Source organism: Bos taurus, chromosome 21, assembly GCF_002263795.3.
Source record: "Bos taurus isolate L1 Dominette 01449 registration number 42190680 breed Hereford chromosome 21, ARS-UCD2.0, whole genome shotgun sequence".
Lineage (NCBI taxonomy): Eukaryota > Metazoa > Chordata > Mammalia > Artiodactyla > Bovidae > Bos > Bos taurus.
Genome location: NC_037348.1, coordinates 65626010 through 65639846, shown reverse-complemented (window position 1 = coordinate 65639846; position 13837 = coordinate 65626010). Strand labels below are relative to the sequence as shown.

Below are 13837 nucleotides of genomic sequence, written 5' to 3'. Positions count from 1 at the left end.
CTAGGACACTGAACATTGTTTAAGACAGAAGCTCTTGATGACATTAAGGAGATATGCATTTTTTTTCCTAGTTGGCTTTTTTTTTTTTAATCAAAGATCTATTTTGTCGATTTCCTTCTGGCATCTATTGAACTGATGTGTTTTTTGGCCTATATTTTAAGTTGCGATTTGGTCCACTCTTGTCTCTTTGCCGTGGTCACAGAGCGCAGCGTCTGGAGGGATACACGGAGCAGGGCCGCGCCCTCAGTGGGTTGGAGTTAGCTGGGAGTTTCTTTCCCCAGGCTGGGGCCTGGGGCTGGCTTTCCCCCTCCTTCTTCCCAAGAGCTCCGTGAGGAGGGTCTCGCAAGGGTGATACGCAGGCCAACGCTTTCTTCTTCAGTAGCGGGAGAGAGGCGCTGAAGGAAAGGCCGTCCCAGGGCCACATCAGAGGCGTCTTATCGATTCTAAGTGGCTTAGCGGACATTTCCCAGACCCAGGGGCTGGACGCTGTGGGGAACTGGGTGCTGGGACCCTGCTCTGGGCCCCTGGAGCCCACCTCCTCCGTCTCCTGCAGGAAGCCCCCGCCCGTCTGCAGGGATGTGCAGATCCTGTCTCTTCCTCCCCTTGGAGCCCACAGGATATTTTCCTTGGCCAGCTGCCCGAGCCTAGGACACCCTGCAGAGGCCCCCCCAGGGCAATCATCCCTCCTGGCCAGGACCCCCACCCACCCCGCCACTGGGGCTCCCCCATCCTCAGGCCCCCACAGCCAGGACCACCCGGCGCTGAGCCCACACCCCACCCGCTACAGCAACGCAGTCCCTTCCCCTGATGGTACCCCAGGCCCCTCTCGTCCCTGCGGAGCCAGCTCATCAGCCACCGCAGCCCTGCGGGAGGGGGCCGGTCCCGCAGGCTGGCTGGCTTCTCTTCCCAGGTCACCTGCCTGACCCCCAGCTTGGCTCACAGCCACTCTGGTCATCCATCACGGTTTCCTCCCTCCTGGACACTCCGGCGTTCACTATCTACGGATACATTTATTACCATGAAACCCGACTTGTTTTTCCAGAAAGCGCTCTACTTGATCATGAGTTTTATTAAAAAATATATTTACTTGTTTTGTTATTATATTAAAGATTTTGTTCCTCTACTCAGCAGTGTTAACTTGGTGAGGCTTTAGCACTGGGATTCTCTTAGCTTTGAAGAATGAAAAGATCGTCATCCTTTTTTTTTTTTTTTTGCTCTAGGATCATCTCTATTGTGGGCCTGACCTGCTCCATCAAAGGGTCCAATGTGCTGCACCCCAAGTCAGGGAACAGAGCTGGGCCACTTTGGGGTCTTCTCCCAGCGTCGTTCCTGCTGGCAAAACTGAGGAATTGTGATCATTACTATTTTCCCAGAAAAATCCCTTTCATAGAAGCGTCTAGGTTTGTCGTCTCAACATTATCATCCTTTTTTTTTTTTTTTTTAAATGGTTCTTGGAATGGCATCGGTCTCTGAGTTTACACGGCCCTAGCCGTCCCGCTTGTGTGTTCCTGCAAAGTCGAGACACCCAGCGCCCCCTGCCCGGCTGAATGGGAGGTGGACAGACAGGAGACCCATGCAGCATGGAGGGGAGAGGTGAGACCAAGCCAGGAGGACCCTCGGGGATGCCCAGCGGCCGGGCGGGGCAGCTGGGTGGGTGGAGGCAAGGACCTGGTGGAGGAGAGACCCAGAGAGGGTGTGGAAAGGAAGACCTCACCCCAAGGCCATCTGCCAGGCCAGTTAGGATAAGGCAGTTGACTGAGTCTCCTGTGCCCCTGAGGGGGACTCTGGCCGACCCCTCTCTGGTGGACACTTCACCTCTAAAATTTCTTGTGGGTGGTTTTAGTGACCTGAGTGGACACGCTTGCGACTTGAGGCCTGGGACCAGAGGAAAGGCAAATCCCCCTGGTCATGAGTGGGGCCCAGGTCATAGGAACACTTGGGGCCAACAGACCGATGCGCCAACGTTTAAAAGCTTCCAGAGCGTGAGTCACTCGGCCATGTCGGCGCTTTGCGACCCCATGGACTGTAGCCCACCAGGCTCCTCTGTCCATGGGATTCTCCAGGCAAGAAGACTGCAGTGGGCATCCGTGCCCTTCTCCAGGGGATCTTCGCCATCCAGGGATTGAACCGAGGTCTCCTGCAATTGCAGGCAGATTCTTTACCATCTGGGCCACCAGGAAAGCCCCCAAGTGTCCTTCAAATCTATTCTGCTCCCTCCCCTGGGCAATCCTACTTTCCCTAAGTCCTGGAAGGCCTAGGGTCAGCATGGGATTTTCAGACCCTCTGGAGTTCTTTGCTGGAATGCGGTAGCCAGGGAGAGCCAGCCCTCAGCTGTTTCGAGGGGACTTGAGCGTTCCCATGTGGAATCCCTCACTCCTCAGGCCCCAGCTCCATCCACACCGCCCGTAAACAGCTAGCCATCAAACCCAGGAAGAGGCCCCCAAGGGCCCTGGAGGTGGGACCACTGGGGAGGAAATTCCTGGGCTCCAGGCCCCAGAGGGTGGGCTGGGAGGCCTCTGGCCTCCTCCGCAGCATGGGAAGGGCTGGATGGGGCCAGAGCAGGGCCCACCAAAGACTGACTCCTCTTGTCCAGGTCAGAGACCACCAGCGGGGAAGGACGTGTATAGCCCGGCGCACAATAAACTGGAGAAACACATGAGGTAGCCCTTGGTTTTTGTTTATTTTTTCAATAAACAAAACTTTTTTTGCATGTCTGGTGCAGAGACGGGGAAGCTAAAAAGAGCTCATCATTGACATGTTTGAAATTTTTCAGTTACAAGATCATCACGCCTGCTCCTCCCCCAGGTTGGGGACCACGCTAGGGACATGTCTCTGATGGCTGTCTTTGAGCTTCCCCGGGATTGGCGTAAACTACACACTACTCCAAACACACACGAGGTGTGGATGGGCAGTCAAGGATCCCAACACTCTCAGCAGAATCTGGTTACCCCATAGCGGATGGAATGGACCAATTTCTGCATGACGTGAAGACCGTGGCGAGGCTGCTGACTTGGTTCTGATCTTGCGGGATGTGTGTTAGAGGCGCTGTGGAATTTGGGTGGGGCGGCCTCATCGAGTGCTGGTAAGAGAGGATCTGTCACGTGGGCAAGTGAGATGGTCAGGCTGCGAGGGAGGCGTCTCCCCTCCCACGTTGCTTTACCTGCACTGCGCTAGGCTCCCTGGGGACTCCTGTGTGTCCACGCCCCTCCCAGAGGGCCCCTCATCCTGCGTCCTCAGCTCCCTGCACACCGCCTTGCACTCAGCAGGTGCTTGGAAATGCTTCCGGATTGAATGGATGGTGGATGAAGGATGAATGGGTGAGGAACTGGTCAAGGATAGGCAGTGGGTGGGGGGGGGGGGTGAGGGTCTTTTCCTTGTCGTCAGGAGACGTGGCTGTTCTCTACAACACGGAGGTCGAAAGCGTGGAGTAGAGAAATTTGATTGCTGTGTCCAATCTTAGAATTTGGCGCGAGGGGAGACTGAGAATCAGAACCGTCAGCTGACTCGATCAGGGGGTCTCACGTGAGAGAGAGGCTGGGCGGGGGTGCCAGACCCCCACCCAACCAAGCCAACAGTTCTTTTTTTTTGTCTTTTTTTAAATTTTATCTCTTAAAACAAACTTAAAATGAGATGAGATGGTGACTCCAATGACTTGGGTGGGGGGTAGGTAGAGGGGGTTGGGGTGAGGGCTGTTAGAGACTGGGGGTGAGGGCCAGGGAGGGGAGGGGTGGGGGCAGTAACTTGAGCTGGGGGCGGGAGAGGACTTGGGAGCGGGGACAAGGAGGGGCGAGGGTGCAAGGCTGACGGCTTGGGGCGAGGGTGGGAGGTGGTCGCCGGGGGAGGGCTTGGGACTGTAAGGGTGGCTTGGGCTGGAGATGACGAAGTCTGGAGTGATGGGGACAATGTCTTAGGTGAGAACTGGGGAGCCTGGGGGAGATGAGGGTCGGGCTGTGAAACACGATGACAAGGGGCTTGGGGCGGTAAACCGGTGGCTGACGGGTGATGAGCTGGTGGTCATGTGACAGTTGGTGACGCATGAGGATGCATGTGATTCGAATAACGGAGACGGCATAGGTGACGGTGGCTTAGCAAGGTAAGCAAGGCAGGTAATAATGCTCAATAAGCTAAGAATATACATTCCTATCTTAATAATTCAAGAAACAAAATACTCCTAACTGGTACCCAAGGGCTGTTTAGCTGCCCAACTCCGAGAGCTGGAAAGCTAAACAGAACTCTGTCCCATCTACTTTTGCACAAAAGATAGATGCTCTTTTTTCTAAAAAAAAAAAAGGCAACGTTTATCATTCAGAAGCTGGCTAGGTCTTTGGGGATCTGAGGGTGGTTAACTCAGCAACACAAACGAAATCCACGCTGTGGTCTGCTCTGGTACCTCTATGGCCACAGAACTAGAAAATGCCCCACAAGCGATAATTTCCACCAAACCCTGTGAAAAACCTTGGTGAGGGTTGTGTTGCTGCTCAGACACACCGGGGCACTTGCGGTTCAAGATGCACTTAAATTGCTGGGGGACATCTCTAACCTACAGGGTCGGAGGCAGGCACAGTTGCTGGGGCCTTGAGTAGGTGGGTAGGTTGGGGAGGGGGCTGCCTAAGGGTCAGCCCCAGACTGCACACTGGGACTCAAAGGGGGCGACCGTTTCCGGGTGGGCAATGGGCCAGGAGGCTCCCCACTTTGAGAAATGCAGTCAAAATTCATTTCAAATACATCAAGTGTACATCCAGGATAGGCCAAAACCTTCGGATCCCAGGATGAGACTTAGTCTTCATCAGATCCTAATTTTTTAGGGGCACGGTTTTGGTTCATCACTCCCTCGTTCCTAATTCAGATGTTGAGGGCAAGAGAGGACCCTGACGGTCATGGTGTTCAAGCCCCCGCCTGGAGGTGGGGGGGAGGAGGTGGCCCAGGGTGGGAAAGGGACTCGCCAAGGATCACACAGCGAGTGAGTGGCAGGGCTGGGACAAGGTCCCAGCACCCCCAGCAACCAACCCGGGGCTGTCTCTCTCTCTCTCTCTGCCTGACACACGGCCGCTGCACTCTGCTAAAATCCCAAGTCAATCGGGAAGATCGAAAGCTTTGCGGTGTTGACATGAGTGCGAGTCGGGAGTGGTGTGTGAGAATTAACGAACGAAAGAGATTTTAGCCCTTTTCACAGTGGGTGGTCATGCACAGCACTCGTAACGGTTTCACGAGGACCCTGTGGCCGAGACCCCACCCCTGGTTGGAGGGGGCGTCGGCACGGAGCCCTGGTACTGTTGCCATGTTTTTTTTTGGTCTTTTTTGATTTTAGGTTGAGATTTTAGAATAACATACTTATTTGTCTTACTCACTTAAAGATGAAATTCTCATTATTATTATCGTTATTATTATTTTTTTATATCATGCATTAAGAAGAGAGAAAGAGGATTCATCTGGCAATTACGTTGGTTGCACACACACGGCAGCGCAAAGGCAGGAGAGGGGAGCGTAGCGTTCACCAGATTTGACACAAAGGAGAGCAAATTCCACCACAAAGATAAGAACAGACCGCACAGAGAGACAGGGGGCTCTGCGGGGACCCCGAGAAGGGGGGGGCCGGTGGGGCGCTGCTCAGATCTCCTCCTCGCCGGCCTCCTTGGTGAAGGTGGTCATGTCGATCTTCTCCGGGAAGACGATGTTGACGGCCAGCTCCTCCCCGCTGTTGTAGTGCAGCAGCAGGTTCTTCTTCTTGCGCAACATGTGGTTGTAGCGCAGATTGGACACCCAGGCCTCGCACTTGTTGAGGAAGACGATGCCCATGGTGCCCAGGACCACCAGGCTGGTGAGCACGCCCAGGATGGTGAAGCAGATGGCCTGTCCCTCGGAGAGGAGCGGAGTGCTCTTGTTGAGCTCCTTCATGGACACCTTCAGGACGCGGTGCTCGGGCTGCGGCACCGGCAGCTCGTGCACCCCGGGGGTCAGGCGGTAGGTCAGCCCGTAACCGCTGGGCAGACGGGTGACCTGCTGGGGGCCCGCCGCGCGCTTCCGGCCACACCGGGGGCCGGTGAACGCGGGCTTGCACAGACACTCGAAGCTCACCTGGGAGTGCTGCAGGCAGGTGCCGCCGTTGAGGCACGGCTCGCTGGTGCAGGTGTTCACCGGGCGGCTGCAGGTCTTGTCCATGAAGCCGGCGGGGCAACGGCAGCGGAAGTCACCCCCGATGTCGGTGCAGATGCCCTGGTTCTCGCACGGGTTGGGGATGCAGCTGTTGGTCACGATCTCGCAGAAGTTGCCCGAGAAGCCAGGGGGGCACAGGCAGACAGCGTGGGGGGCCCGGCCCTCATCGTCCACGCAGCTGCCTCCGTGCTGGCAGGGCGAGCTGCAGCACAACAGGGCACAGCGTAAAGGGCCCTCGGGCGCTTGGCTAGGACAGCAAGGCTGCGGTGGGGGGCGGGGGGGGTGCCCTGCTCCCCCCTCGTGCCACACCGCAAACCTCCTGGGGCCCAACCAAAGGGCAGGTGCTCAGAACGCTCGAGCTGAGGGAGTGCCAGCCAGGGAGGCCCCGGGGTAGGGGTGGGGAGTGGGTGCCTGGCACCGGGAGCCCCTGCCTGTGAGGGGCTCCCGGGCCATCCGAGGTGGGGTGGGCACCTCACCCCCATCACGCCGCCAACCTGGAACATGCCTGACCTCCCGTGCCAGGATGCCCATCTCCTCTCCCACCTCTATGTCACCTCTCCAACCAGAGGCATGACGGTTAAGTCACTGGACAGGTGGGGAAACTGAGGCTGAGAGAGGCAAAGTTAGTGATACCCCAGGGCTTCAGCCCACCCTCCCCTTAGCTCCGCCCCTGGGCCACAGAGGCGGAGCCAAGCAGGGTATCCCTCAGTCTCTCCCACCACCACCACCGCCGCCGCCCCCAGCCCCTTATTATTAATTTTATTTTCCGTGGAGTTCGCCTGCGGGCTATTGTACTGGGAAGCCCTTGGGGACTCTCAGAGTGAAAGAAATCCACGCTGTCTGCAAGGCAGGAGCAGCGTCTGGGCCTGGCTGGTTAATAGTGGCTCATTCACCCCAGTGCAGCCTGCAGACCGAAGCTGTTTGCTCAAAGCGGAGCACACGGAGCATTTAATGTAAGTGCTTTTAAACGAGCAGACCCTTTGTCATCTGATAAATGCCGAAACTCCGGGGAAGAAAGGGGCTCGGAGCGCAAGGAATCAGCATTGCTGCTGCAAGGGTGAGGGTGAGAGGAGCCAGGGCTCTGGAGGAATTTCAAGGACCCCAGGCTCTATTTTGACAGACGGGCTCAAGTCTATTAGGGAGGAAAGCAAAATATTTTAAAGGTCTTGCTCCGTATTTCCCCTTCCTGCCAGGAAGCAGAAATGGAGCTCGGTGGTCACCCCTGTCCTCCGACCTCACCCTGAACTCTGATCTTTTTTTCCCCTAATATTTACTTTTAATTGAAGGATCATTACTTTATAGGATTTTGCTGTTTTCTGCCACACATCAACACGAATCAGCCCTGGAATGCTGATTTTTAGAATGCTGCAAGAATGCTGGTTCCTGGCCCATGTGGCTCTGGGGGCTCTCTGCCCCGTCCCTGGAAGGGACTTACACTTCGGCTTCCTCATGAAACAGGGGCGTCCCCCCACCTGCAGCCACTGGCCCAGGACTGGAGACTGCCCTGAATTCTCGCCCGACCTCCCTGGCCTCCGTTTAAACCCCCTCCTCGGGGGGTGAGGAGGGCAGTGCCGCTGAGCAGATGAGGACCAGAACGGCTGAGCTGCTGGGAAGTCTGCTCAGGGGGGCACCGGAGAGGCCAGGGACCGGTCCATCTGCCGTGCCCACGCCCTGGTGGCCCCTCCCCATGAGGGTGGCTGGGGGCCGGACCCCCTCCCCCTTCCCCTCCCGCCTGTCCTGTGCTGGCCATAGCCCCCTCTCCCCACCTCCTAAGACATACATCCCAGGAGACCCAAACGCAGAGCCTGCCACCCCCTCCCCCAACCAAAGCCGCCCCTAAGGTACGGAGAGCGGGTTTCACCAACAGCCTCGGGCACTGCCGAACTCTGATCTCGTTACGTCACCTTTAGAAAATTATGCCGCTGGGGCTCGGGTTCACAGTCCCCAATCTACTGTCATTCACACACATCAGGACTTGGGGACGTCAGGGGAATATGAAATCGCCTTCAGGATTGTTTGGGAAAAAAATGATGGAAAGGACACACTCCCCCATAAAGACCCCATCGCGGGGGCACCCCCCCGCAGGCTGCAGAAGGAGCACTTCCTCGGTCTTTTGTCCGCCGACAGGTCCGCCTGGGTTAGGCTGAAAGGGTCTTTAAGGGGTGGAAATGGGACTCTAAAGCAGCGTTTTATCAGATCTGCAGGGAGAGAATGCTCACCCATTCACCACGCAGGGCCCATCCATTTCCTGACAATCCTTTCCTGAGAACCCGGGGGCGCAGGAGCACTCGTACTGGCCGTCATCGAGGTTCAGGCAGGTGCCGTTGTTGGCGCAGGGGGTCGAGGTGCAAGCCCGGATGTCTGGGAGGGGAGAGAAAACCAGGGAGATTAGATGAGGTTGGTGGCGGGGTTGGGGGCACGGAGGCTAGAAGGAGAGCATCCTGGGTGGGGGCAAGGAGAGAGAGGCACCCCTCCCTCTGGTCAAGGCGGGGAGCCCGTGTGAGCAGCCCAGATTCTCTGCTTGTGGTCACTGTCCAAGGTCACCCAGCGGGGTCCTCAGTAAGGGAGCTCTGCGACTCCCCCAGAACCCTGACCTAAGTAAACAACTCTGGAGGCCGAGGACACAAAGTCACGGCCGTTCACCAAGATTTCACCCAGGCCCGCTGTGCCCTTTTTCCGGCACCAGGTCACCTCTTGGGTTCTGCAACACTGACCTTCACTGCAGACCCCTCCCCTCCCCCTAACGCTCCAGACCAGTTTCTAGTGTCTGAGGAGGTCCATGGTGCCCGGGAGGTGGAGGGGTGAGTGCAGCCCAACTAACTGTTAGATACATCACCTGCCCCTGTATACTGTTCCATCAAAGGGGAGTGGGGAGGTGGGGGAGGAAATGAGATGTAAAGCCCCCTGTTGGGAATCAGGAAACCAGATTGAACCCCAGCACTGCCTCGTCTCCTGGTGGTCTGTCTGCTCTCAGGTTCTGAACTAAGGGGGTCTATGATAAAAAGGTTGCATCTTTTGAAGGCGGTGAAATGAGAGCTATTGAGTGCTCGCCTGTCAGCACGGGTTTCCATGAACACTGGTATATTTCCACCGCCTTTTTACACCTCCCGTCACGCACACTTCATTATTCGGGGCTCAGCAAGGCAGGGACGGGTTGAACAAAGGGGGGCCTGAGGCGGGGGCTCTCTGACCGGAGAGAGACCCTTTCTGCATCCACCTTCAGCCAGCTGCAACTCTCCCCCACCACCCTGCCACCCCAGACTCTATGCCTCACTTTCCCTGCTTATAAAAGGAGGGCTTCTCCCCAGCCCATGTCTGAGTCCCCCCTTCCCCTTGGGTTTTTCCACCATCTGAGCTGCCGCCTGAGCCAGGGCCAGCCAGAGACGCAGCGGTGATTGAGGGGCAGCTCTGGGTGGGGGTCCCCGGGGGCTGTGGCCACACACGTGCAGATGGATTCGCTCTTTTCAAGAGCCCTGCATCCTCTCAGGGAGAGGGGATGGCTGTCCGTCAGTAAGGAAAAGCCCCGCACGCCAGGCGAGGGCCTGTGCAGAGCTCACACGAGGAGTCTGGCCGTCACAAGGGGAACATAGGGGATTTATCACTATGGGAAGGCCCTGGGCGTGAGCGCCAGGCTCCTGTCACTGAGAACCTTACGTGTAAGCACAAGAGCTATCGACCACCCACTCCTCTCCCACTCCTCTCCTGCAGTGAGAGCCGAGGATCCGAGGATCGGCTCACCTTCTCCCCCTCCCTCCAGGGCCTCCAACCCCAAAGTCGGGTGGATTAAGCCACCACAAGGGGAGAGCGGCGGGGGGTCTTTGCCTGCTGGGGCAGCAGCTGTGGCAGTGACAGCCTCAAAGACGGGTGAAAAGGGAGAAGGCCAGGAACTACCCGGAGGGCAGCTTCCTCTGGACCCAGCCGCCCCAGGCTTTTGTCGACCCAGTGGGGAGGGACCTTTTGTCTGGGTCCCGGGCTTAGATATCACAAAGAGTGGGGCTCCGGGCTAAAAAGCCCTGATCCCCAATGGTGGCTTTTCCGGGACCCCCTTGGGTCCCCCAAACAGCTCAGAGATTCTTGCAGGGAGTCAAGCCCTGCTGGCCAGAGCCTAAGTCAGCTATAGGGAAAAACCTGCCTCGTGCGGGTGTGGGGGAGGGCACTTTAAAGACCCACATGCTGGGGGATCTTGAAAGCCCACTATGGCTTTGCGCGGACGGTAACATTACAGTTCTTAGGTTTTTCTCCAAGGAAAGCATTAGCCCCCCGATGAGAATGAACACATTTTGGAGGCAGAGGGTGGAGTTTGGTAGCCAGCCGGCTGTTCTCCTGACTTCCTAAGAGTCATGAGCAGACCCAGTTGCTTCCCTGAGCCTCAGTTTCCCTCCTGGGAAACTTTGCAGACGCTGGCGTATGGCAGCTGCCTACACTGCCAGGGGAATTTTCTCAAGGACCCTGGTCTGCCTGGGCTTCAGGGCAGGTTTTGCCAAACAAGAATGGGCTCGGTTGAACATTTTGCAGCCTGAAACTGCAGCGACAGCCAACTGTCCACTTCTCAGGGTAATGGAGGGCAAAGATGGCATAAATTAATGAAATCAACAGATAACACCAATCTGCACTTGAGCTACTTCTCAGCCTTTCCCGACCTGCCACCCCCCAGCCCCTACACCTGGCCTTGTCCAGCACAGCCCCCAGCCCTGTCCCAGTGGTCCTGACCCGGTAGCCGCTGGCCCCAGCGCTCAGCACCCAGCACCCTCTCCACGTGTGTTTGCGTGTGTGCTGCAGCATCCTTAGTAGCCTCACCTGTGGATTCCTTGGCATCTTGGCTCTGTGACCCTCCCCTCTTTGAGCTTCAGTGCCCCCACTCCCCCGGGACAGATTTCTGCCGTCCCCACCCTCTCAGCTTTGGGTGGCGTGATCCTTTTGGGACTCTTTATTCAACAGGCAGCCCCCCCGCCACCCCCCACCCCAGTGCCTTCCCCACTGCTGGGCGCTGGTGGTGCAGTGGGGAGCAGCAGTAAGTGCCCCCTCCCCGTGGGGAAGCCCCCAGCACCAGTGGGAAGCGGATAAACAGATCATTACCATCCAGACTGCTGGGTGTGCTGGGCGAAGGCCGCAGGGGGAGGGGAGGCAGCCGCCACCGCACTGGGCGGGGAGGAGGTGGCTGGGGGCAGGGAGGGCAGGGGCAGGCGCCCACCTAGGTCACAGAGGTGTCCGTCCCAGCCGTCCTTGCAGATGCACTGCCATGGCTCCACGCAGAGGCCGTTCACACAGCCGGGAAAGGTCACGCACTGGTCACACAGGGGACCCTGCCAGCCAGGCTGGCACCTGTGGGGTGTCGGTAGGGGAGAAAGATGGGGGCATGTGAGTGGGGGGGGGGGACAAGGGTGGAGAGGGAGTTGCTGTGGAACTGACAGCGCTCGGGGAGGGGGTCTCTGCACAGTGCTAGGCCGGTGGGTCGCAGGAAACCAACGCCAGTCACCTGAGCAGGAAAGCTTAGACTCGAGATGAGCTGAGGGGCCGGGCAGAGGGGTCCCTAGGAGCCAGGGGAAGAGCTGCCTTTTGCCGCAGTGGCCCGCAGTGGTCTCACCCTGCAAAAGGCTCTCCTGCCCGCCCCCATCTCTGAGGAAACAGACAGGAGCCAGTGGCACCATGTCCCCCCCCCCCGCCCCCGCCATCCCCAGACACCCAGTCCTCTTCCCCCACCCTTCTCCCCCAATGGTTGGTTTTCTGTGTGGGCGAGGGCGCTGTTTGCTGCAGTCCAGGGGCCCCCCACTTTTTCTGACTGCGTCACAGCTCCCCAGAATTCTGCCCTGCCCCCCCCCCACTCGTCCCTGCCACGAGCTGCCTCTGGGGAGCCCCTCCATTACCTGCACACACTGTCATCGTCGCAGAATCCATTTTCAGGGTGGCAGGCCGGGAAGCATTCAGCTCCTGGGGCACAAGAAAGGTTACGCCATTCGCTGCACGAGGCCCGACAGGCCGGGAAGGCGGCCTCCTCCCCACCGGGGCTCTACCAGCCTGGCCCACAGTCAGGCACGCCATCGAAAGCCACCCAGGGGAAAGCCCCCGCTGCTCCCGGGTCTGGGGTCATCACAGCACACTGCCTAGCTCCCAGGGCCCGGTCAGACACCCAGCGTCCCTCAGAGAAACGACAAACGTCAGGCCCTTCAAGGCAGGGATGGGGAGACATCGAACCAAAAGAGCTTGACCCCGGGGGACTGGGCCAAACCCTCAATTTTACAAAGTGAGCTAAAGGTGGGGCGGGGGACAGATTTTTGAGGTATTCAGCTCGGGAAAGCTCAGACAGGTCCACCTGGAAGGCTCATAGGTAAGGCGTCTGAGTTTTCCAAAGGTTAATCCCAGCGAAGCCAGGCACCCAGGTCAAACTCCCCACCCCAGGCGCTTGGTATTAAAAAGACCAACAAGGGTTTTGCGGACAAGACTGCAATTCTGACACCCTTTAGAGATTCTAACACTTTAATAGGCACCTACTGTGTGCGTTTATTTTAACTCTCAGCAGCTTTTCAGACAGCCCCCCCATAAACACTGGCGCAGTGGGGGGGGGGAGGGCCCTGCGCGAAGGGGGTATGCTGCGTCACGGACAGATGGCCGCCGCAGACAGGAGTGTCGCAGCCCCTCACCTAGACCAGCGCCACGCGGGAGGGGCACGGCCTGCGCTCCCGGCTGGGACTCTGGGGCGACGACGGCAGTCACCCTCCATAGCCCCCACAGGCCTGCTCCCGAGCGCACACGCAGAGACCCCCCCCAAAGTTGCACCCCAGAGCGTTTTCACAGAGGGCTCCCCAGCATCACCTCGTTTCTCCATACCTCCGCTCTGCGCACCGGGCCCCTGCGAGCGCCACTTCTGCGGGGCGGGAAGGGGCCGGGGGTCCCACAGCCCTCCCGCTCCCCGCGCCCCCCACCCAGGACCCCAGGGCCGGGCTTGGCATGCGAGGGTGGCAGGGGGGCGAGGCAGGCACGGCGCGGGGCTTAGGGTTAGGCGGGACGGGCGGGAGTCGGGGCGCACGGGACGGGGCGCGCGGGGCACGGGGCGGCCAGGGGGGCGTCGCAGGCTTCCCCAGAGGGGGCGCGAGCCGGGCCGCCGGGGGGCTCACCATGGGCACTGCGGCCGAAAGCCAGCAGGAGCAAGAGGGCGGGCAGGAGGGCTGCGGTCGCGGCCATCGCGGGGCGGCCGGGGGCGCGGTCCCGGGAGCGGCGCGGGCGCGGGACCTGCTCCGGGCGCCGCGCTGGGCTTCTGGTTGCGGACGCGAAAGGGGGCGCGGGCGCGCGGCGAGGGGAAAGCCAGGGCTGCACCGGGCTGCGCGCTGCGCTCTCCGCTGCCGCCGCCGAGCTGCCGCCGCCGCCGCGCGCGCCGCCCTTTTCGTACCGCGGCCCCCCCGCGGCCCCCGCCCCTCGCCCCCGCCTTCGTGCGCACGGGGCCGGCGCCGGCCAGTCCCTGTGACCCCCGCCTTTCGCGGGGCCGCCCCCCACCACTGCGGTGTCCCGGAAACCCGCTCGCGCACGCGGGCCACTCTTGGCTAGACGGGCACAGGTACCCCGCGCGCGTTGGGCACACGTTGCCCCCACAGGACGGCACACGGGCGCGCACACACGGGCCGGCTTGGAACAAGTCTCGGTAGCCGAACCTGGGCTGGGCCGCAGACCCCAGGAAGACGCGAAGACGCGC

At 59.3% G+C, this 13837-nt stretch overlaps 1 protein-coding gene across 5 annotated transcripts; it reads right to left on the bottom strand.

Annotated features, from left to right (window-relative positions):
• Positions 1-5348: 5348 nt before the first annotated feature.
• On the bottom strand, positions 5349-13506 carry DLK1 (delta like non-canonical Notch ligand 1). 5 transcript variants are annotated; one of them, XM_005222110.5, is made up of 6 exons: positions 13266-13506; positions 12018-12081; positions 11345-11475; positions 8373-8514; positions 6076-6355; positions 5349-5922 (listed from the first exon to the last, which is right to left on the bottom strand). In XM_005222110.5, the coding sequence occupies exons 1-6, from the start codon at positions 13330-13332 to the stop codon at positions 5608-5610; spliced, it is 999 nt and encodes a 332-aa protein (XP_005222167.1). In that variant the 5' UTR covers positions 13333-13506; the 3' UTR covers positions 5349-5607.
• Positions 13507-13837: the final 331 nt, after the last annotated feature.